Consider the following 25,495-nt stretch of genomic DNA (forward strand, 5'->3'; position numbering starts at 1 on the left):
CTCGGTGAATTCTGTTTTTCTAGTAAATTGCAAAATTAGTGAGGAAAACACAAGTAAGTTTGTCATCAGAGCATTTGACATTTTTGAATGAATTCCTGTATAACAAATCAAATACATGAATAAACAAATTCTACATGAGATCAGCGAAGCAGAAACAGTTTCCCTGAAATCAACTTGCTTTCACTCAAGAACTTCTCTAATAAGGTATTTTTGCAATTTAGTTGATGACAAATGAAGTTATGAAATACATGACAGTTGTGCAAAACTTACATATCAGTGTATGAAAGTTACATGTAGGTGTATTGTGCAAATAACATCATGTAGGTGTATTGTGCAAATAACATGTAGGTGTATTGTGCAAATAACATCATGTAGGTGTATTGTGCAAATAACATCATGTAGGTGTATTGTGCAAATAACATCATGTAGGTGTATTGTGCATTGTTGATAACTGTACAAAACAACTACATGTCATTTCCATTTAATGTTTCCATTACCTAACATGCCTATAATCAATTTTACTTCATAATCTTAATGAAGTCACTAGTAAGATGGTTTAACAAACTAAAATAAAAACTACACAGCAGTCATGTAAGATGACCAAGTAAAACTAGCCAAATATATAAGAAAACCAAAGAGGTAGCATTACTTTTGTTGCAATGTGTTGAAGGTGGGGTGGGGGTCGTAATCCTTTGCAATCCCCCTCCAATATATATGTACGTATATATTTCACACAGAAATGCAATTGTCGTATGAATAAGAAATAATGAGCACCTATAATAAAATAAAGTTTAATCAAGGGATCTCTTTAAATGATACTAAAGAACAGTTCACACATACTACAGTTACAACCAGCAACAGAATGACTTCATAAGGTTCTTAAATTGTATGAAGTTATCAGTAAATATGTTACAAACACTATTACATGATTTAGGCTTGGATGGCATGCTTACAAGTATTAATAGTGTTAAACAGGTTAAAAAATAGGTTGTTTAATTATAGACACAAATAGTCACACTAACACCCTAAGATAAATACACTGCTTGAAAAATCATTCTTTAGGGCTACAACCTAAACTGAAAGGTCAATGAAATATTATATTGACACGTGTTGCTCAAACTGCATAGTGATGCTGTGAAAGCTAGCTTCGTCAGGTGAAATCATTCCTGTATAGACTTACTTGTATATTACCTTTCTTTACATAACCTAGACTAGAGTAATATTAGCTGACAAGACAAAGAAAATTGTTGTGATCATGTTACAGCCAGTTTGCAAGTCACTTTTTTATGCATTACCAAACAAAGATTCCAGAACAAATAGCTTATTTTCATAATATACTGATTCTTTATGTGAAACAAATTATACCTAGAAAAGACTGCTCAATTATTTGCAGTTAATATCAAGTTTGTTTCATGAGCAAACTCTTTAGTAACTTGATTATAATTTAACATCAAAAAATAGTTTGAAAAACACTTTAAAAACTGGAACCTGACAAAGCATTACAAACTAATTAAGCCTAAAATTTGTAATAATAATTTTGATACATTTTATTTTCCATATTCATCTTATATACATAAATAACATTTCAGAGAATCTTGTGTCTCTGACTGTACAGCCCAACTGACAAGTTCTAAAAATGAATGAAAGGCTTTTGAGGTAATGGCTTGAAGAAGAAAAGAAAAAAAAATATTTGAAATTCTAATTTTACAAATCTCTAATGTTCAATCTGCAATGGAAAAATTAATATGTGTGAGAAAAAATGAACATGTGCAGTTAATGTGAATTTATTGCATCATTTACAACTATTAACAAAGGAAATTCTTATTTGAATAAAAACACAACTTTAAATATAGGCTGTATACAACAATGTAAATTACATTATTAACAAAATATGTTGCAACTTTAGAGTCTAGTATGTAATAGTAACTGTTTTGAATAAGCAAATCAGCAATCTTGTGACAACTGCAGGTGATATATAATTTAAGTGAAACAACATTTATCACAACCTCACTTATGCCATGTGTGGCAATATTATGACACCAACAACTGATTATGTTTTAGAGGTATTAACAGTCCTTTTAGGTGTAAAAGCATTTATATACTCAAATCATAAAAAATTCAGATTTAAGAATAAGAATTTTCAGGAAAGACATATCCTTTGTATTTAACAGAACTGGAAAATGCAGAAATATGAATAAACTTAGGGAACCAGGACCTTATGAAAAGAGACCTGCAATAAGTCATACTACAGCTATGATAAGCAAAGTGCAGAATCTACAAGCACACAAATGTCCACATGTCCCAAGATACAGTACACAACATACTAAAATAACTACCTCTGTTTCAAAATCTGGCACTCCACATGCATATATCATACAACACTGCACACCTCCAGCAGCTAAAGAATGGAAAGAGCATTCATGCTATTCCGTACAACACAGTGATCAATCTGCTGGTCACTCCACAATGTTTGTGTGAATTAAATAATAGGCAAAGGGAAACTGCTGTTCTCTTAAGCTTGACGATTATGAAACATCAGCAAAAAGAAGAGGTGTACTGTGAACACAACAGTCTTAAGACAGTTTTTTGTCATGGAAACTATACTGCAGGATTATTATCAAGGTGCACAGTCAATCAGGTAGATCAGAACTAGATGTAATGAAAGTGTAACAACATGGTGAGGCTTAAAAATCATTTTAATATAACATATTTAACTGTTGTTTTTTTTTTTATAGGCCACAAAGAGAAGTTATGGTGGGAGAAATAAACCTTCTCTGAAAATGTAATAAATACAACAATTTTCTCTCTAGTTTTGGTCATGCAGGACATTTACTTTATCTATACACTTTTACTTTACTAAGTTTTTTTTAGATAATTGATGTTTACTAAGATTGTTTTTATTTTATTTTGTGCAAAGCTATTTGAGGGCTATCTGTCCCTAATTTAATAGTGTAAGACTAGATGGAAGGCAGATAGTCATCACCACCCACTGCCAAGTCTTGGGCTACTCTTTTACCAATGAATAGTGGAGTTGACTGTCACATTATAATGCCCCCAGAGCTGAAAGGGTGAGCATGTTTGGTGTGATGGGTATTCAAACTCACAACCCTCAGATTACGAGTCAAATGCCTCAACCCACCTGGCATTGCTGGGCCCTTACTAAAGATAAGTGAATTATCTGCTCTTAACTAATAAACTGATATATATATATTTTTCCCCACTGAAAAACACAATTATCTTTGCATCCAGTAGAAATTTCAAATCTGTTCAATTTGCTGACTAAGAATTAAAGTATCAGTTTTCATCCCTTCATCAAAACTATGTACCTTGGTTATTGAAGAGAGGTAAAAAACATGGTGTCTTAAAAATGGCTATGTACTTTGGTTATTGAAGAGAGGTAAAAAACATGGTGTCTTAAAAATGGCTATGTACTTTGATTATTGAAGAGAGGTAAGAAACATGGTGTCTTAAAAATGGCTATGTACTTTGATTATTGAAGAGAGGTAAAAAACATGGTGTCTTAAAAATGGCTATGTACTTTGGTTATTGAAGAGAGGTAAAAAACATGATGGTGTCTTAAAAATGACTATGTACTTTGGTTATTTCACTACAAGGAGGAAAAATTTTATTTATATCTCAAATAAATTAAACTTACAATCAGTGATGCATTTAGGGAGCACCAATGCAACACTACAAGTGCATATGTGAGAGCTGTTACTACTAACATACTTCAAATGCATATCATTTCTCATAATGCTATCATACATTCAAATAAAGACTGACTGGATTGTAATCATATCTCTAAAATTGAATGCATTATATAAAATTAAATTTTCATCATTAATTGAAAGCTCTTTGTCTTCATATACTGCCACTTTACAATAACATATGGAAAGCAATAATTTTCTGAATTTCTATTTAATTAGTGACCACAGTAGTAACACTAAATAGCCAGTTTAATAATTGTCAGTTCTTTCAAAAGAGAAAATATGGGGTAAAAGATATTGTGACATCAACTTCTAATTTTTGTACTATATTATTACTTAAAATGTAACAAATGCCACCTGCATCATATATCTGTTAGCTGTTTTAATATTTCCAGCACCATATAAAACATTCAACAGAGAAATGTGGTTTACCTGCACAATTCATTTAAAAAACAAAGCAATAAAAATATATTTTATCACTAAGACTTCTACACATAAGTTTAAGATCAAACAAAACTTAACTAGTAATATTATTATTTGTGAAAATTTTCAAAAACAATCTGATGAATCAAAGCTTTAAGGTATAAAAGACTGATTATTTTCTGCCTCATTTTATGCACACACAACACAAACAGCCAGATCAGATACCCAAAGATTCACACAAAGTTATTCCTAGTTTACAACTAGTAACCAGAGGGAGGGAATTGCTGTGCCCATTTGGCTTACGTTTAATAGAATAAAAGTGAATATCAGTATAATACTATCAGTGTTCAGCAACATACTGAATTTCCGGCCTTCCAACATGAAGCCCTCCATGCTAACAATCAGATCATACCCACGAATTATTACAGAAAATATAAACTGTGGGATGTGAAATAATAATTGGACACAGCGTTAATCAAATAAAATATGGCAACTCACTATTAAATAAATTATGCTCAAGTTATTTGGAACAGATTAACCTAGTAAAAGGAATATAGATGATCAAACTATCATGAAAAATAATCTGAGTAAATTTTCATAGGAAATTATTTATTTAATTGTTGTATTACAGGTGTAGCGTGTAAAAAATTACCCAAAATACTCTCATTCGCGTTATACCAACCATACCAAAAGTATATACAACATTCGTAAATTATGGTATTTAGGTATTTAATAATGTTTAAAATACATAATAACCCTATATACGTTTGATTTAGGTTACTGCAGTTTTACTTTTAATTATAAAATAGTTAAGGCTTGATTAAATCTTTGACTTAGGCCTACGCGATTAACCAGTACGTTAGCCGTAAAATGAACGACTGCTAAAGATACACCTATCTTTTAAAAGCATGTTAGATTTTCCATATATAAAAAAATGCATTAGGTTTATATTATGCATTATTATAAAAGTTTATATATTACAATCCCGACTTCCGAAACCTGAGTGTACTGTGCATGATATAATCGACTAGATAACATTAAATTTATTGTACTTTCATCTATAACACAAATCAAATAAAACACTAAACATGTAGAAAGCCCAAGAGCCTGATAACTATTTATAAAAACTTTGTCTAGGCTTCATTCTACGTTTTTGTCCATTGCTTCTTAACTGAATGTGTCTTGATAATTTCAAATACATTTAAGATCGAGCAAAAGCCAAGATAAAGACTCAATTGAACTGCATTTTCATGCAGGGCAACACATAGCTGGCACAGATTTTTTTCTCCTATTAAGCCACACCCGGCTGATAACGACTTAAGAACCCGCGAGTGCGAGAAAAGGATATTCGGTTAGTTCAACCACACTGCTTCTGTCGTACTAGTGCCGACAAGGTCTCGCCCAATATCAGGGTTCATCAGACAGATTGAGTTACAACAGACACAGTAGTGGTCTAGGTGATATGTTATCAATTTTCATGAACAACTGTCAAGGTGCGAATCAGATTAAGCAAGTACATTGTAATCATTATCGATTTTATTTAAGGCATTTAAAAATCACTTTTACGGCATGATTTAAATCAAAAGAAGTAAAAATCAAGATACGTCTGCTTGAATAATAAAAAAATCTGGTCCTGGGAAACTGGGTGTGGTCTGAAAACGATAACCTCAGACTGAGGATATACTTCTGTTATCTGTCTGTACAGACAACTTTTGCAAATGTCTACAAGATAGCTCTAACGTGCACTGACCTTCATAACATACATAGTAGTCTATTTATAATTAATTTGTTTACATCACAACCAGCACGAGCAGTAAACATGCTAAGTTTCCACATTTACTTAGCTTTAATTTACTCTTCTGTATAAAAGTGGGGCATCGTTTTCCTGTTACTTGTCCAAGGTGTAAGAAACGAAACAGTTTTAGGATTGAAATATAGTTGGTTTTTATATATCCACACCTGTTCTATGTTTTATAAACATAGAAGTTTTTAAACTTACATTACTTGCTGACAATATTATTAATTAAATTACAATAAATTACTATAACTAATGTTTTCTAAGGTTATCACTAATATCGCTTTGCATGTGTATTTCAGTTTAGCACCAATCCACCAAGACAGTATTTGTGACAACTACAATTAAAACGTTTATGCAATATTTTTAATTTTTAATCCGGGTGTTCGCTAGAGGGAGCATGACGTAAAGATCAAGTAAGTTCGTAAAAGTTAATAAAAAAAATCTAGAATATTCGAGGAGAAACAATACCATATTATAAATACGAGAATCAGTTTTGTTTTGAATTTTCAGTGAATGAGAATATAATAATTAGATTAGTTAAGTGAATTATTTGGATTAATGCTGGTGATAGTGCACATAGTTACTTCATCGATCAAAATTATATCAGTTATTTTATTTTCCTTTTTAAAATGTTACTCACAGTACAATAACTAGGGTTAAATTATGTGGATTGGACTTCAATTTGAAAGTGCCCATCCAATAAAATAATGACATTACAGGTGATATATGTTGATCATTTTGGTGAAAATAACAAAGTTTTGAATAAATTTGAATTTCAACCGAACTGTATCAGATAATAATCAATTGGACAAGAAGTGAGATCCAAGCCTGACTGGACGTACTGAAATTATTAGAGAGAAGAAAAAGGAAAAAGAAAAATTAGAGGAAAGAGACAAGAAACTTAAATAAAACCAAGTAAAAAATGTATACAAAATGAAAATTAGAAAAAAATAAAAGTTAAAAAGACAAGATATTTAAACAACTCAAAAATAAATCTGATTGAAAACAACATTGATGACACAATTGGACACGTAGAGAGATCACAACAGCATGATTGTACAAATATAAAAGTGATGTACAGATAAACATCTATGAGTATGTAAATATTTTGGCGAAAAATTTGATTAATTAGAAATGAAAATTAGTGTTATTAATATAGAATAAGAGAATATCTATGATTTACCCCTGTTACTACTATTGCTGTGCCATTTGTGAATGCAGGACCCTTCTGGAGTACTCCAGTCGGTTACAAAATTTTGCTGACTACTTGAACCACGTGGGCCCAGCATGGCCAGGTGGTTAAGGCACTCAACTTGTAATCCGAGGGTCGCGAGTTCAAATCCACGTTACACCAAACATGCTCTTTCAGCAGTAAGAGCATTATAATGTGATGGTCAATCCCACTATTCGTTGGTAAAAAGAGTAGCCCAAGAGTTGGCAGTGGGTGGTGATGACTACCTGCCTTCCCTCTAGCATTACACTGCTAAATTAGGGACGGCTATCGCAGATAGCCCTCGTATAGTTTTGTGCAAAATTCAAAACAAACCAAACCAAAACTAAACCACATCACTCAAATGAGAAACAATGGGCAATAATATAAAAGGTATCTTAGGAAAATGCCAGCTTCAGTTTGAGATCAATTTCAGAGTGAACCACTAGAATAGTAAACAACTAGAGACTTAACTTTTCTGGCTGCTCAATTAAAATGACCATATTTAACAATGTTAAGTAACTTTCAAGCTGAGAGCCATAACAACTGTCCAATAGATTTGAAACAGCAGATCAGAGAGAAGCATTCAGAGCAAAAAGTTTTCAAACACGGTAATTTATAACTTTGATGGGTAACTTAGCCACATTTGAAGATCTGAAAAACCTTGACCAATTCTCTCATCTGGGTGCTTCTCATGTAATGATTGACTAATTGGTATGTGATCAATTTATAGATGTCATAACATATGAGGATGAGAATTAAACTGAAGCAACGTAGGTCTACAGTTGGTGAAGGAAGTACATTCCATTCAGATACACAGCTGATGACACCACCTTGAAGTTATAGAATCATAAAATCAAGTAGTATTGAAACGTCAACTCTCTTTGTCAACAGGATAAATTAGACAACTAGCAACAAATACTTGATGAAATAAACCATTTTACAAAAGATGTTTTCAATGTAACTTGAAAGAATGTACTGACAGGAGCTGCAGAGAGAAATTTGTATGAAATAATAACTTCCCAAAAGATTCCAGAAAAAAGGGAAACGGTATAGGGATGGAAACATGACTATTATAGAAGACATTAGGGTGAATCAATAACTGTTAAAACATCAAGATGAATATACCCTGATGAAGAATTTTCATGTATAACCAACACAGAATGAATGACAAAGGTCTAACCAAATATCAGTAAAAATGAAGTTGCTTGATTCAAGGGGCAAATTTCAGCTAAAAATACCTCATATGCCTCAAATTAAAAAATAATTTTATTATTTAAAGAAACCAATATACAAGTTTACAGGTTTACTGATGGGAAGCCTTCCAGTATACTGGTTGACATACATTTTACAGACACAATAATCTCAACCAATTTAGTATTGACAAGTGAAAAATTCCCTTTATAGATGAAAAGAGAAGAAAAAATGATGCAAACAGCAAGTGACCACAAAGTTCCAGTAACAGGAAAATTACAAGTTACCCTTGCCATGGGAAATTTCTTTATGTCTCGTAATGTTGTGGTAACTGAAATCAAGGAATAGTGCCTATTTAGAACTGACCTCATACAGACATGGATTTGAAATGAGACTAGTTTCAAATAGGTTCACAGTCTATGACCTGCAAATACCTGTGCACAACATGACAATTAGCACATCAGAAGTTGAACATTCCTTTACAACAAGAAAAGCAGTTGTAATACCACCCAGACAAGAAATAACTATACCAGGACTTGTTAAAACTAAATTTACATCTAGTAACTGAGCCATAAGAGAACAATCAGGGCCTGATGGATTAACAGTTGATAGAACTCTCATGGATTTGGAGAATAAAGATATGGTCAGCAAAACCATAAAATTCAATTGATGTAACTCTAAACAATGTGAGGATATACATATAGTACTTGTACATCAAAGAACATTAGAAGTAGTCACCTATGAAGAAAGATGTTCTAGATTACTAGAAGTCTGATCCTAAATCCTTACATAAGACCAACTTATCACCTAACACAAGCTTTATGACCAGAGCTAGGGATGTTTTACAGCCAATCAATACCAGAAACTACATAACATGCTCATGGAATATCCAACAACTTCTTTAATGAACTTCACAGCCCCAATATTTTACTTAGCTAGACCATTTCCACTAACAAAACAGGCTGAAGCTTTCAAAAGAGACAGAAGCCATCAAAGAACAAGGATTGAGAGGGAATCAGTCATCCATGAGCATCACTAATCATTATTTTAAAAAGACAAATGATGGATCCACAAGGTTCTGCATGAATTACAGGAAGGTGAGCAAAGTTATAAAAAGGATGCATATTTACCACTAAGGTTTGACACTACTTTGAATATTCTATCTGTTTCAAAATGGTTTTAACATTGGATCTTGAGAGCATATACTGGCAAGTGCAAATCAACAAAGCAAGTAGAGTGATTATAGCCTTTACTATAGGAAATGATTTGTAGCAGTTTGTCATGTTATGTTTGAATTTTGTTATGTTCCTGTTACATTTCAATGATTCATGGAGTGAGCCCTGTCTGAACTACCCTGGTACACTGTACTTGGATTATAAAAATGTACATGGAAAGACTCTGGTAATTCTTATGATGAGCTAAAGGAAATTCTAGATCAGATAAGAAAAGAACCTTAAGCTGAATCCCCAAGAAAGTGTGTATTATTCCATTAACATGCAAGTTAATGGGAATAGATACTCAACAAAGAGGAAGTATCCATTAATCTACTGAAGACTAACTCTGCCTAAGACTGGTTAACACCAAAGAACCAGTGTGAGGTAAGTTGATTCCTTGAACTGTACACTTACAAGCATCATCTTGTAAAAGGACTCTTTAGTAGCTAATCCTCTACACGAAAGTGCTAGGGTTACACACTTTATCATTTTGTATCATGACACGTTGAAACATTCATATAACATTGTATTCACATAATCAGTTTTAATATTTACAAGCGCTGAGTTTACAGAAAGTACCTTACTAGCAGTTAAGTTCTCTAACACAGTTGTTTAAGAACTAGTTTGTTCCTGCATTTAGTTCTCAGCAGAGTGGTGGGGAGGGGAGCAGAAGGTAGGCTTTGCGTTGCAAAGAAATTTTTTGCCCAGCTGGTGGTCGACTCACAGTTTTAGGTTAGGCCTAATTTGCGAGTAAGAAAAAATGTGGTAGTCCGAGTTGTTAAAAAGGGTTAACCCTCTAGCGCAGTCGTTAGAGCACTCGTTTGGTATGTTTCGGATCTTAGGTCAGAATACCACAGAAGAAATGCGCTCGTACGTAAATCTAAGGATGAGATTATCACATTTACAGATATAGATCGTGAGCCTAACACACAAATCAACAATGTTCTAACGTTACGTATACTGCCACAGCAAACATCACACAAGAATTAGGTTAGCATCACTAATAATGAGTGTGTGGTTTCTTCGTTTTTCAGTGAAAGCTTCATCGATTTGTAAAATCTTTCCAAGCAGGAGTTGGTTTTATTTTGTTAGTATATATACACACACGTGTGTGCGTCCTCGGGTGGCCATCGAACTTCCTCGGGCAACAGACACGAAAGAGGTGATCAAGGACATGCCGTGACGTTAGAAGCACGTGTATCTCAACAGGTACACATGGGTGATAACTAGCTGGCCTTCCCTGAAGTTGTGGGATAATTATACATATAAATAAGGAGCAAAGAAAGGTTTTCTTGTGCGTGTAATTAGACAGTTTGTCAGAGTCAAACAGCAGGTAATATTCTTAGTTCAACGATAATCACAAATAACCTTGTCCAAAACTGTAAATCGGTAAAAAAAATAATTTTAAAATTTCGAATAATCTTATTACTGAAATGTAGCCGTCTTACAATGAAATATTAACACGCACCACGAGCTTTGTGAAACACTAAACATACATTAAGTAATTTCGTTTATACGTAATACAGTTTCAAGGCCAATAATAATGTTACTTAAAAGTTGTATTATAAACAAACACGAGCTTATTCGTATTATATTCCTCGATTCCTTCAACGTCAACAAGGAACAAAGGTAATTTTGTTTTGTTTTTAACATGGCGTATCAAACTTAGTACTCCTGATGTTTATCAACACAATATAACCTGTACGAAATATCAAAAAATTACAAAACCTTTCAAATACGTTGTAGACCAGCAACCAGATTCCAAACGGAGTTGATCAGGGTTCTTTTAAAAACAACCACGTTACCATATCATATACGTAAAGACTAAAGTTAGCTAAATGCATTCAAGCGAAATAACATTCGAAACAAAATAATTTAGTTTTTTCTCCATTCAATAAAAAAGTTAAATCTTATTTTTCTTGATATTTTTTTACTGAATTCAAAATAATTTTTAATTCCGGCATTTTTTTTTAAATTACTTCCATTATTTGTCTTCAAAATTTAAATTATTTTTGGCTTTGTATGAGCAAATACCACATTCAAAATCTGTGTTATAATTTATTTTAATTATGAAGAAATAACCTTAGAACGTTATTCTGGTGTAACATCAAGCAATATACTGACGTTAAAAATGTATATATACAGATCAACAGCTCCTGTAATCTAAGTATGTTTCAAACTTACAACAGTTGTTCAATTTTCCATTAAAGAACCAAAAACAAAACGCTACAAGGGTCTAATAAAAAGCTCTATCTAACCGTGTTAAAATAATGTTTATAATATTTAATGTTTACTATAGCTAGAGTACTGTGGCTACGTTATGCTTTTATGAATTAAGAATTTCATCAAAATCTTTTACACTGTTCAAAGTTAGGGTTAATTTGCTAATTAGTTTGATGTTGTAATTATAAAACTATTTATATTGTTCAGAGATATCCAAGATAGAAACCTTAGAAATATACAAATGTGGAACTAATTTGAATGTCTTTGATATATCGGTTCTTGAATAACACATGCTAGCGTATCAAAATTCAATTTTAACACACCCGCGCTATACGATACTTTCCATCAGCTCGTTTAGTGAAGATTACCGTTGCTAACAAGTTTCATCACTCAAAAACTGTTACCACCCAATAAAACATATTTAATTAATACTATAGTATAAAAAGTATACATGATAAGTGATTGTTGACCGATGTTGTAACACCCGTGTCAACATTGCGTGCAGTAATTATGAAAACAACAACCTAAACTGGAGTTGTAGAAAACAGTACTCAAGTTTATATCAGATGCATCTCATGTGACAGTAACCTGTTTATACCTTTTGGGTATTATGCAATGGACCATAGATTAAAACGTGATCACTAGGTGGAGACGGAATCGAGACGTACAACACTGTTGAAAAACTATGCCACTGTCGTAATTTGCTTTAAGTGCACGTACCTACAGGTCCACTTTAGATAGAGCTTTCAGCTCCTACATATTACATATTTGGAGGCTGTAGCAATGTTTTTTGTTGTTTTTTTTATAATTTGATCTTAAGATTGTGTTAAAAACACGTGCTTTAACACGTCTTGTTTCAACGAACCAAACCCTACTGACATTTTTTTAAAACCGTGCAACTGCTGTTTAAAGTGTTGCATAAACTTTAAACTAAATTTAAACAATTTTTTAAACTCTCTGTAGTCTGCTCATTGTAACTGAGAACTTATACTATAGTTTTGACATAAAACTCTCAATTACATCAAATGTTGAACTATTTATAATTATATTATACCTGTCATAAAATATTACGCTTTTGTCGTATTCCAGCCGACTTTAAGAACTCTGAATGTAGAGATAAGCGTCGTTCGCAACTTATATAATAAATATAGTGTAGTTGCAATAATATTGTTATAAACTTTCCCTATTTTAGAAAATCATTAAGGGACTAGTTTAAGAATGTAGTGTTAAAATATAAAAGGCCTAACAATGTCTTACGACAAGTATAACTGATTATATTCATGATGTTCTAAAAACACGTAGGTCCAAGAAATCTCGATAAAATGAAACAGAAGCCTTATAACCAGAGCGCTTTCGAAAGGTGGATCCTTCTTCTTCAGGAGCAAACTGTAACTGATTATAATCATGCTTCATCAACTTACAAAAGGCATCAACACCATTTTTGTAACTTACTCTTCTGAAATGAACCACACCAGAAGAAACAGATTCAAAATGCATATGAACATTTTTGAAGTACTAACTGCATAAGCTTTACAAGTGTCAACATGCATGACAGAAACACAAGTTCCTGTATTTATTCATCAAATTCTCTTCCAGCACATTCACTTATGACTCTAAATCTTATTAGTTAAGATAGGTCTAAAAACTACTGTTGGGTATCTTTTTTTTTTTTTTTTAATTTTGCGCAAAGCTACATGAGAGCTATCTGTGCTAACCATCCATAATTTAGCAGTGTAAAACTAGAAGGAAAGAACCTAAATAGTCATCACCACCCACCACCAACTCTTGGGCTACTCTTTTACCAATGAATAGTGGGATTGACTGTCACATTATAACATCCCCACGGCTGAAATGATGAGCTCGTTTGGTGCGACGGGGATTCGAACCTGCAACCCTCAGATTACGAGTCGAACACCTTAACCAATCTGGCCATGCCGGGCCTGGGTATCCTGAAAAGGGAATTTTTTTAAATACATTTCTTACGCATAGTTTTCAGTTAGTCTCTATGTACATAACATTATGCTTAATCACTTTAAAAAGTCTTATTATAACAACTCTTTGTAAGCAAAAGGAAAAACTGAAGCCACTTCTTTTTTTACATAACTATATACTAATTCATTTTGTTAAGCCTTATTTCTATAAAGTCAACAATGAGGAATACAATTTGTGTTGTTGTTTTTTTAACCAAAAGTAGTAAAATATTCAGTGCATGAAATGACAGATCAGATGTTTATTAGTTTTTGTGCATTTAATAAAACTATATTCTCTTAAACTTTCTGGATTTATATAAAGTATTTATTAAACATTGTAAATTGAATTATAACAAAGTTGGAGATGTACAAAATAAATATTGTGGCAATTATCTTACTTGTTTTTTACTTTAAACTTTACACAACAAATGTTTTTCACTGGGAGATTTTACTGAACTCTAAAAGTAATAAAAAAAATTAACAGGATTAAACACGATAACTTAAACCTGTTCAGTAACTAATGTGTAGTGATCCATATTCCCTAGTTACCAAACAGTTTCAGTTGGTAAAAAAAGTTGAGAAAGTAAACACCAAAACTGTATTATTGTTATATGATTATGAAATTAGGAACAATAAGAAGATTATATTTCAGTTCTATAGGACCGGGAATGATTAAAAAATTGGCATTCTTGAGTCACTAAAATTATGCCAAAATACATCTGTAAACACTGAAGTGATAAAGATATTGTTTAAACAAATAAAAACTAAAGTTTTCCAGTACTTCTGTCTATATAAACATATTATATGTTGATAAAATTCTTTAATATTCCACGACCTTGTCAATGTGTAAGAAACTGTGACATTCCATGATAAGACCTTTGGCAACAGTTCACCATACATAGATAATATATCATAAAACATGACGAGTTGGATTCCCCAAAACCGCTGCAAGTCAGTCACAAGTGGTGAATTAAATGACAGATTAGATTTCATATTTATTTTTAGTATTTCAAACAGCTCGTCTGCTGAATATTCAGAATAATAATGAAGTAGCATTAACGATTCATATTCTTGAAATCACTTATAAACATAGGGTTTGCTGTGGTGAGAAAAGAATTGTTTGTTTTTTTTAATTTTGCGCAAAGCTACTCGAGGGTTATCTGCGCTGGCCTTCCCTCATTGCCAACTCTTGGGCTACTCTTTTACCAATGAATAGTGGGATTGACCATCACATTATAATGCCCCTATGGTGGAAAGAGCGAGCAAGTTTGGTGTGACAGGGATTCAAACCTGCAACCCTTGGATTATAATATGAGTGCATTAACCACTTGGCTATACTGGGCACAAGAGAAAAGAATTAAAATCATTATGTATAAGACACATTCTGCCACTATAAGAAAGCTAGTGTCATTCATTTAGTTCATATTTGTCCAGTGTTACTGATAATGGAAGGAATTTCCTAAAACCTGAAAGTGTAATTCAGTAGAACAACAGATCAGGACGTTTTGTTTTTTTCATTTGTAACAACATAAAATATAATGACAGTTAGACACACATTGTTTTTATAGTTAAATTAATTCAAAGTACAGTAGAATTCCCAATGATTTAAAAAAATATATTCAAATTTTGTGTAATGCACAACTTTATACAGGGATTCATAAATTACACTACAAACTTCCTACAAACATAATATTATTACTAAAATCTACATCACGAAGCTTTCCAAAATGTCCCTGTATTCTGAAGTACCCAAAGCTTGGATGTCAAATATCATGTTAAGGTGATTTGAAACACCTGCACATCATAAACATAGCATTCAGTAAGACTTGGAACAGTGGTATTGTATAGTCCTCATGTTGTAACATAATTGTGTGTGTCTGAATTTATGCCAATATACATCAATATATTTGAATTTCATGGAGACATCAATAAATCTATGTGTCATGAGGATTCTCTAAGCATGAATGTTACATCATAATTAAGTATGGATTATTTATTATACAGTTCTGCATGTTTGAATGGTATGATAAAAGAATCCATTGTGCCTGGATGTCATGATGTTAAATAAATATGGATACTAAGTTAAATGGTATATATCATAAAGTATCAATGACAGATTTAACAAGCTGTGTGTCATAGTTTGATTGTACAGTAAATACTGATGTCATATTAGCATAAAAGAGTAAGTTTGAATGGCATTATGAGTTAACAAACATAGAGGTCATGATGACAGTTTTAAAAAAATCAGGATGAAGTTATAAAACAGTCATTCTGGATAGAATATATTAATGTTTTAATACAAATAGACAAGCTATTGAAAAATAGAGTAATTTACTCTAACTCGTCAAGTTTACCAATATTTGATCATCTTTCATAATGATATACAAATACAACAGTTAAAAACTGTTAGATTTTATAAGCCAGTATAAAGACAGGTTTCTGCATCTTTTTATTTATTAAATAGTTTAACAATAGGGTAAAATAAAAAGACCTATCAATTTATCACATCTAAATAAACCACAATTTATCAACTACAGTGTATGACAAAGAAAGTGAACAACTCACTACAATTTACACATCATGTAACAATACATGATGTCACTTCCACACCAATATAATATCTCATCTGCACACCACATGTTTAATGGATAATACTGGGTACATTTCAGTATTGTACAAAGGTTAAAACCATTCACATACTTTTGTCAATTTGTAACAAAAGTGAAATATGTATGATTATGTAGCTTCTATTTATATACAACACTTGTTGTTAGTAGTAGTAGTTGAGCAAACAGTCTGACATTTAGATATGTTATACGATTTTGTCTAATCTTAATTCTATGTTCTATATATAACAACTATATTACTAGCTTTCTAATAAGTATGTATGCCTGTGATTAACTGCTGAAAGAGATATGGGTTATAATGATGGTTCAGTACAGACCTGATTGCTCCTAGTGCTTGTACCTAAAAGGTTTCAGTGCAACACACTTAAAAAGGTATACATAAGTGTAAAAACAGAACTAGCCAGAGATCAATGGGTTTTTTTTATCCTCAACCTATGAATTAATATTGTATTATCACTTGAATCATATTTCATAATAAATATGCTTTTAATGGCTTTAAACCAACTATTTAATCATATTTTAAGAACACAGAATAAAAAATTGACTGATAATACTCTTATTAGGTCTGGTTTGTTTCTTTTGAATTTTGTGCAAGGCTACTCAAGGGCTATCTGTGCTAGCTGTCCCTAAGTTAGCAGTGTAAGACTAGAGAGAAGGCAAGTAGTCATCACAAGTCACAACCCACTGCCAACTCTTGGACTACTCTTTTATCAATGAACAGTAGGATTGACCGTCATGTTATAATGCTCCCACAGTTAAAAGGGTGAGCATGTTTGGTGTGACATAGATTCAAACCCACGACCCTCAGATTACAGCTTAAGTGCTTTAACCACCTGGCCATGCCAGGCCCTTTTATTAGGATTAGCAGTTACTTGTGCTAAATATCCAGTTCATAGAATGTTTATAAACTTGACAACATCACCACAGATTTATGCAATACATTTTTACAGAAATTTCTCAAAAACATGCATTCTTAGAATTGAAGTCACATCACAATACTAACACATATTAACCTAATTATAAGAATATTGAATTGACTGTGAAATGGATAGCAACTACCTAATACACTACATTATACACTGTATTTTGGTGACTATAAATTCTGCTTATTCAGCTTTAGTGTAGAAGAAGATGTTTCAAAGGTCTTCTGTTCTGTCTTTTATCTTCAGGTAAGTTTCTGCAAGCTACTGCAGGTCTTGTATAGTATCCAGATGGATTGAGATGGACATACTTTAATTGGCTGTTTGTTCCTGGTCCTGACTGGAGGAGCAACTGAATATGGATTCAACCAATGCTAGCATTAAGTTGTTGTTTTCTAGACCAAAGTCTGTTTAATAAAAATTTTATTGTGTTGATGTTCAATGATTCATTTTTCTCTTTTTTTTTCCCCAAGTTAAAACCAAACAAATCCAACAAACAAGAAACATAGAAATTAAATATATGAAATTCCAACTAAGGACAAAACTAATAAAAACACAAATTCAACCATTGCAGAACATATTATGCAAGACAACTGGAGCAAAGCTAGGATCATTAACTCAGACAAATGTTTGAAAACAAAAAAAATAAAAGAAGCTTTTTATGTCAATACAATAAAACTTATAGCTTCCAATGGTTGAATCCACACTTCACTGCTCCACCAGTCAGAACCAGGAAAAACAACCATTCAAAGCACACCCATTTCAATACATCTGGATGTTATATAAGGCCTGTAGCATCTTGCACAAACTGACCTGAAGACTTTTCTCTACACTGGTAGGTTGCATAGTCACTAATATATTTCTACAAATATTTCTCTATTAAACAGTTACTTCTCATTTCACAGTCAAGTCAACATAGACACTCCACCTAAACTCTCTATCAAAACCTATTAGAATACGTTATTTAGTTATGTTTAATGTTAAAGTACATTTGTAACAGATATAACTAAAATGCATAAATCCAAAAAAAAAGGATATTCCAAAAATACTGTTAAGTTATATTAATCTAATTTACATCACACATACATAAATATTCACCAGATATAATTACAATTTAAACACACACACACACACTATATTATTCAAATACATGTGAACTTTATACAAAACAGAACTACTTTTCAGTTGAACTGATTTCCTCTTAAGTATAGAAGCCAACTGCTAATAACAAGAGAGTTAAGCAGGAAATTTATTGATTTCTTTGTCTCAAAAAGTCATCGCCCTGTAACTAATTACCTTGTCTTTTAACATTCTAATGTTTTCTCCCTAGCCGACAAAATGGTATGTCTACCTTCTCAACAACATGGGAAGTGATGCTTGATTTACAAAATGAAAGACAAAGTCACAAATGAACTTCTTATGTCAAAAACTGCATAGAACCAAACCAAAAGAAAATTTCAGAAAGTTCTATATCACTAAAAAGTGTGAAAAAGTACAAAGTACACAGAAAATGGAAAACACTGAAATATCAGACTTTTGTATGCACAATATTACACTGAATATACTGAAACTTCTTATATCTTGATGAAATCTGTTACACAGTTATAGTTAAATAATGTTGAAATGAATAGTCCAGCAGATGTAATAATAAAACACTACAGACTTGAATAGATGTATCACACAGTTATTTCAGATATATCCTCTTGCTCATTATTCCCAAGATAGTTGAATTCAAAGTTTTTTGAATGTCAAGTGACCAGAATATTTGGAGTGCAAAGTGGGACACCTAACACAGTTTGTACATTAATACATAAAAATAAAGGATATTATATACAAGGACATAATAAATCTCATAGGCAGTCATAGAACAATAGTGCTTACTAGTACTAATTTTGATAATGCAGGAGATCTGAGTTCATTATCTCCCAAAGCAGGACATTTTTGAATCTCCTAAAATTTCTGAATATTTCTTTATGTCTGCTACTCCTTAGCTAAGATGTAACTTTGTCAATGTACTATTCTGAATTTCCAATATGGGTGCCAGAATTTGCTCAAGTTACACTTCAAATTTTCTTGGTTTGAAAATGTACATGATATGGATTCATTAATTAGGAATTAGTTGACTTTCTTACAAATAAGATGGCATGTGATCTTCAGAAACATGCAAGAATAATTTAAAACTTAAAAGATTTCTAACTTTTAATACTTTAACATAGATTTTGATGAACCGTTAGTATTTCTAGCAAGTTAAACTTTAGGTAAAAATTCACTTCAATGTAGTTGTTTAGCCTTTATAAATAATATCTTGCTTTATTTAAGTGTTTTATTTTACTGAGGTCTACAGTATTCCATCTGAGTGTACACTTGACTTTAAGTTTACTTACTTCGAGTTTAGGTTTCACTTCAACTTACTGGGAGGGCAAACAAAGTGATAAAAGCTTTTAAGTAAAGTAAAGAGTTCATACAACTCTTATCAGTTTGACACACACCACTGAACACTTTCCCTTGTTTATCTTATTATTGTATTGTGACTGTGTTTTAACAAATAAATATTTGTATAACTTGTACTTCTATTGGACAGATAGTCAAACTCCAAATTCCATTATTCTCAGAACTTCCAATTAGTAAGTCTAACTGATGGTTCTGCAAAGAAACTTTCTTACACAGAAAACACCACAGAGGCTAAAATTATATTTCTGGGGCATCATTAAGTCTGACAAATGAAGATCCCAAAATGTAACAATGTAGATCTTAAAAACTGTCCAGTGGATACAGGAGTTCAGCAAATCTGTACTGAGATACACCTAGAACAATACCTGATTTATATCCTCAATATATGAATAGAGGCTTAGCATTTTGGACTTTTTCTGTCTGGAGTACAAAAGAATAAGGGATACTGATCCAACTGTTCAGAATTTGAGAATCTGAACAGTCGTCTTGCCACTTCTGTGTTTCAGTTACAAAATACAAAGTCTTGAAATACAAAAAGACTCATTTTTCAACATTTTTTTCACTAATGAGTTGGAGGTATGTAGAATGGCTTCTTTGATGTTATACAAAGCAATGATAGTTGGAATTGTTTTAAAATCTTGGTGAGTAGATATATGAATCTCAAGGGCATATTTAAATTAGATTAAAAGTACAAGTAATTATTTTTTGGCTTAAAAGAGACCTCAGTAAGCCAACTGGTTTTCTATCAGCTTGTTTCTTTATACAATCTAATAACTTAGAAACAATCACGCATGCTTACTTTTTATTTTTGCAGTTCAATATCTACAATGCATGCACAAAAAGGGATTTATTTTAAGCCTATTTTGCAACATATCAAATATAATCAGTATTACAAACTGAGTTATACTTGTTTTAAGCAACATGTTATTAAAATATTACTTAAAATTGAAATCAGCTATACACATAAGGGTATTTAGCTAATTACTGTAAAGATTTGAATAATTAGAAAATCCCTCAAAATAACATTTCTGGAAGTTTTCAGCACCATCACTAGATCATTGAAGAGAAAATATCATATAGCATTTATTCCATAAAGTTCTTTGAAATGTTTGGCCCAAACCCTGACTACACGTTTCTTTTTCTAATAACCATTGAACCATTTCTTTGAAATTTCATATTTTAGCTACATTTGTTCATTGTCTGTGTAACTTTATAGCATCTAATGAGATAGACCAATCATTCAGATTTGCATTCATCAAGTCCAGTTTTCAATACCGATTTCTGAAATGTATTATGTAAATAAATGTAACATAAAAAATGTTATCAAAACACTTACGTGATGCACGTTGTAAAGTAATTTTGTGAACAAATTTTAATGTGCCATTACAAAGCAGAACTTATAATCCTAATAAAATTCAAAATCACTAAATTCACTGATGCTACAATTTCCAAGTACAGTCTAACAAAGAACCTACTCTTTACATTTGATTTTGCCTTTCTAGAGATAAAACCCTCAATTATCTTCCTTACAGAAGCTTCTTATCATTAACCTATTACAGTTTAAAGTAACAAACACTGATTGTAAATAAAATTCATACATTCCAACATGTACAAGAATGAAAACCAAAATTAGCAATAAATGCATTTTATATACTGGTCATATCAATTCAATATCACACATAACAATGCTTTTAACTACCATTATAACAACATGCATAAATACTCTTATCATGAGATTTGACACAAAAGAAGTTAAAACCAACATACCAATGGACCCTAAATAACCTTTCTTAAAACATAAATCAAATTTTCTCTCTGATTTATTATTACTATTAGAAATTTGAATACCAGTATGTAGTAGTGTAACATTTTTGTCCTCTGAGATGGTACATGGAATATTCAAAAATGCTATAAGCTGGAGTTTGAGATAATTACAAGACACCTATTCACACTAAAGCACATCATATCAAAAGTAGGATGAAATAAAAATTCAAAGGTAACTTCTTATAGCTAGTTATCCTACTTTCATTAAAAATGTTTAAAAGAAATTATTTACATTAACAAATCATACCAAAGATCAATGAACAGTTATTCTCACACACACACACACACACACACACATGTATACATTCATGTCTTGTGGATACACTTAAGACCCACATGGTTTTGAAAGATAACAGAACATAGCATCAACCTACCTCCAAACATCACTAGCTTTGGAGTATGTTGAAGACTTGATCACTTCTGGTGCCATCCAAGCATATGTTCCAGCTGCTGACATTCGAGTGGTTTTATACAGTTCTCTGGCTAGTCCAAAGTCTGTGATCTTCAAAGTTTTCTGTTTTAGGTCACCAGTATCCAATGGCTCACTCAACAAAACTAGGAAGAAGATGAACAAGAATACATTACCAATAAGGATTCAAGCACAAGCAAAATTATGGAAACAATATTCCTAATCTGTACAAAAATCAACAAGATTAAGCACATACACATTGTATAACATTAAACTGTTACAAAGATTAATACCTACTATTGTTGACATTCACTATACAATAATGCTAAAACTAAATACTTACCAAGATCAAGAAACATTGCATGTTCATGGTAATACTTGGTAAGACATACTCTTAACACAATATTAACCAAATCCAAAGTATTCAACATAGTGATGTTAATTACAATCTATAGCTTTTACAGTAAGTAAGATTTGTTTTTAGACTGTGTGTATTTCGATCACTGGTTTGATTGAAATGTCTTACCTGTTACAAAAACAAATCTTACTTACTATAAAAGCTGCAGATTGTAATAAAGTGTACATAGTCAGTAAATAAAACTACTAATTCTCAAAAAAACCATACAGATAAAAGATTATAATATCAAGAAAAACAACCAGAAAACGTTCACGGTAAAGTTACAAATAAGTATTCTACAAATACACTCACATGTAGTAATGTTACCTCTTTTTTACTATACAATAAGTATTCTAAGTCAGAAACTAGGGTCCCATGTGAAGGGTCCTGAACTCTCAATTTTGCTTTTGTTTTCAGCCAAAAACAAATTTAAGGGTCCCATAAGTAGAATTTAATAAACTTGCAAAAACACGCTTTGGTGTGAATGGAAATGTTCATTTACAATGTGCCCTGCATGTGTACCTTCTGCAAACTGAAAATAATATGTTAATGTTTAATTTAGAATTTATATTGAATGTTGTTTCTCTACAATATAACTAACAGTGTTGCTTACCCTCAACAAGTGGTATATAATGTCAGACAACATGCAAGAGAGAATAAAATGAACAGCTTTTCCAATAAACACCAAAATACCTTCTTTTGTTGTAATAGTATCATTACTTAAAAGTGACTACTGGATTTCTTGTTTTCCTCTGCAATTTTTTTGGTCCAGTTAACATGTTTATAAACAAGTTATTGGAGTAGCCTGTTTGTGTACCAACTACTAAACTTTAATATCTTATAAATTATTTTCAAGCAGAAATAAAAAATTAAAACTACTAGTTGTTTGTCTCTAAAATATTTGCACCACTCAAGAAATACAAAAACAGTCATATAACAGACAAAATTTTATTATTTTATGTTGCATTTGTAGATAATATTAACTATACATGAAATTGGTCAATTTGAATGACCTTGTAACCATCATACAAAATTATAAAATAATTCCAAGTTTCCCTATTTACTTTTTGGAATGTCTGCAAAATATAAAATATAATTATTTATCCTAAGTTGCTTAAAGCTTGTAACAGTATATAACTATTTATACTTAAATTGTATTGTTTCATTGCCCTCTGAACACAGTAACTAATATTCATGCCATATAACTTGCAAGTCAGGTGAGGAATATGCAACTTGCATTACGGTATCAAATTACATAATGCACAGATCATTCAGGAGAATAGCTCAAAAATTATTACTATTAGTAATTTATTCAATTTCATCTAACCTAAAAATTTTCTAATTTCAATTACTTTTATAATAATAAAATTATCAAAAAAAACAACATACAACCTCAGTGCTTGCAAAAGATGGACTTTTCTTTCTCACAGATAAACTGGAAGTGATGGTGTGATCAAATAAATGAAATATAAAAGAGATTTAAGCAACACCATTTCTTCCAAGAAATGTTTATTATATTTTTCCATGTATTTTTGTGCATTTCATTTCCAGTACAATGTGGCTGGCAACAAGAGCATTATGTTAAAATGTGTAGGAATATTGTGCTTTATAAACGATTAAAAAATAAAAGAAATAAAACAATTATTAATTGTTTATGTAAAATAAAGGTGACACCCTGGAAATGAATGAAAAAAAGAGATGTTAAGCTAATTAATTAGTACAAATAGGTATGGTAAAATACATGTTAAAAACCAATGATTAGAGATTACTGATTTCAAAAGCTTGAAACTGTTTAGTGTAGTGATCCAATAAACTTCTTTTATCTCTCTCAGCTTTAATTTGAAATTGTTTTCAGTGTTGATGAGAGTAATATTGTTAATGGAATGGTCAGGTTGGTTAAAGTAGTGAGCAACCAGGAGATCTTTTTCAGTGTTATGAAAGTTTATGGTTGTTGAAATGTTCTCTCTAAAGTTATTTGCATATGTCTTACATATTAATGATTGCATTTTTTACATTTTATAAGGTAAATGATGGTTTATGTTCCACAGGTGAGTTCTTTGGAAATTTTAAAGTTTCTTTGGTTGTACTTGTCAATAAATCAGCCAAGAGTTTTTAGTTTTGTTTTTATGCATCTTTGACAACCAGTTTTACCCACAGATGACAACTGTTTTTTTAGTAGGATGTAATTTACTTCTGTGTGAACAAGGATAATAAAAAATACATATGAAAGATAAGAAATACAATACTTATTTGTTTTGTTTTTTTGCTCTCCACAGTCAATAAAAGTTAACCCTGTTTCTCTCTCTCTCTCTTTTTAATAGTAATGATGCCAAAGAACACAAAATAACAACATGCAAAAAGGAAACAATGTTCCCACAACTATCAATTGTACTGGTTTTTTTTTTAAGTGCAAAGCAAATGCCAGTAAAATTTAGCTAAGTTTACTGCTGTATTTCCTGTGGGAATCAAGTTTGAACTTGAAGGAAAATAGATAGTTCTCTAGACAGAAAACATAATGATAAATGATATACAAAAACTTTGGTTTTTTGTTGGTTGTAAATAATATAATTTTATATGTCAGACAGAACTACTGGTAAGTTTCAAAAGAAAGGATGTGACAGGTGGGTGTGGCAAGGAGTCTGATTTTCTATTTTATTACCCTATAACTAAACAAGATGGAAGACTATGCAAATTATACTTTCCTTGAGTGATGACAACACTATAACTAGTAAAGTATGTTAAATTTTGCACTTCTCAAAGGAGTGGTAAAAATAGAGATAAAGAAAGACAAGGACAACAAATGTCATAGTTCTTATACAAGTGAAGATTAAATTTTTTAAAAATATTTCCTTAAAAATTTAAAAGTTAAAACTTAAATAATTGTATACTTCTGATTATTATCTATATTTTAATGCCAAGTTAATTCATATATATAAATAAATAGTAGTTTAAATTTTGAATGTAACTCTGCGAAATCTTTTAACATGCACACTTTGACCTACCCAAGATAAAATGGTTAATCATGTGGTACTTTCAAGTGGTTTTATTTTTGGGTAGTTTATTGTCATTGATGAAACCTGTTAGGAGTTGACGGTGGGCAGCTGTGTACAAACTGTATGCTTATTAAT

General features: G+C 31.5%; 1 protein-coding gene across 1 annotated transcript in view; it reads right to left on the reverse strand.

The window, feature by feature from the left end:
• The window catches only part of LOC143229832 (mitogen-activated protein kinase kinase kinase 11-like), a 75,432-nt gene that overhangs the window by 17,908 nt on the left and 32,029 nt on the right, over window positions 1–25,495 (reverse strand). The window contains exon 2 of the mRNA XM_076462653.1: window positions 21,936–22,116. Coding sequence (XP_076318768.1) covers window positions 21,936–22,116 — 181 coding nt within the window. The remainder of the gene's footprint in view (window positions 1–21,935; window positions 22,117–25,495) is intronic.

The sequence above is a fragment of the Tachypleus tridentatus genome, chromosome 1 (genome assembly GCF_004210375.1).
Source record: "Tachypleus tridentatus isolate NWPU-2018 chromosome 1, ASM421037v1, whole genome shotgun sequence".
Taxonomy (NCBI): domain Eukaryota; kingdom Metazoa; phylum Arthropoda; class Merostomata; order Xiphosura; family Limulidae; genus Tachypleus; species Tachypleus tridentatus.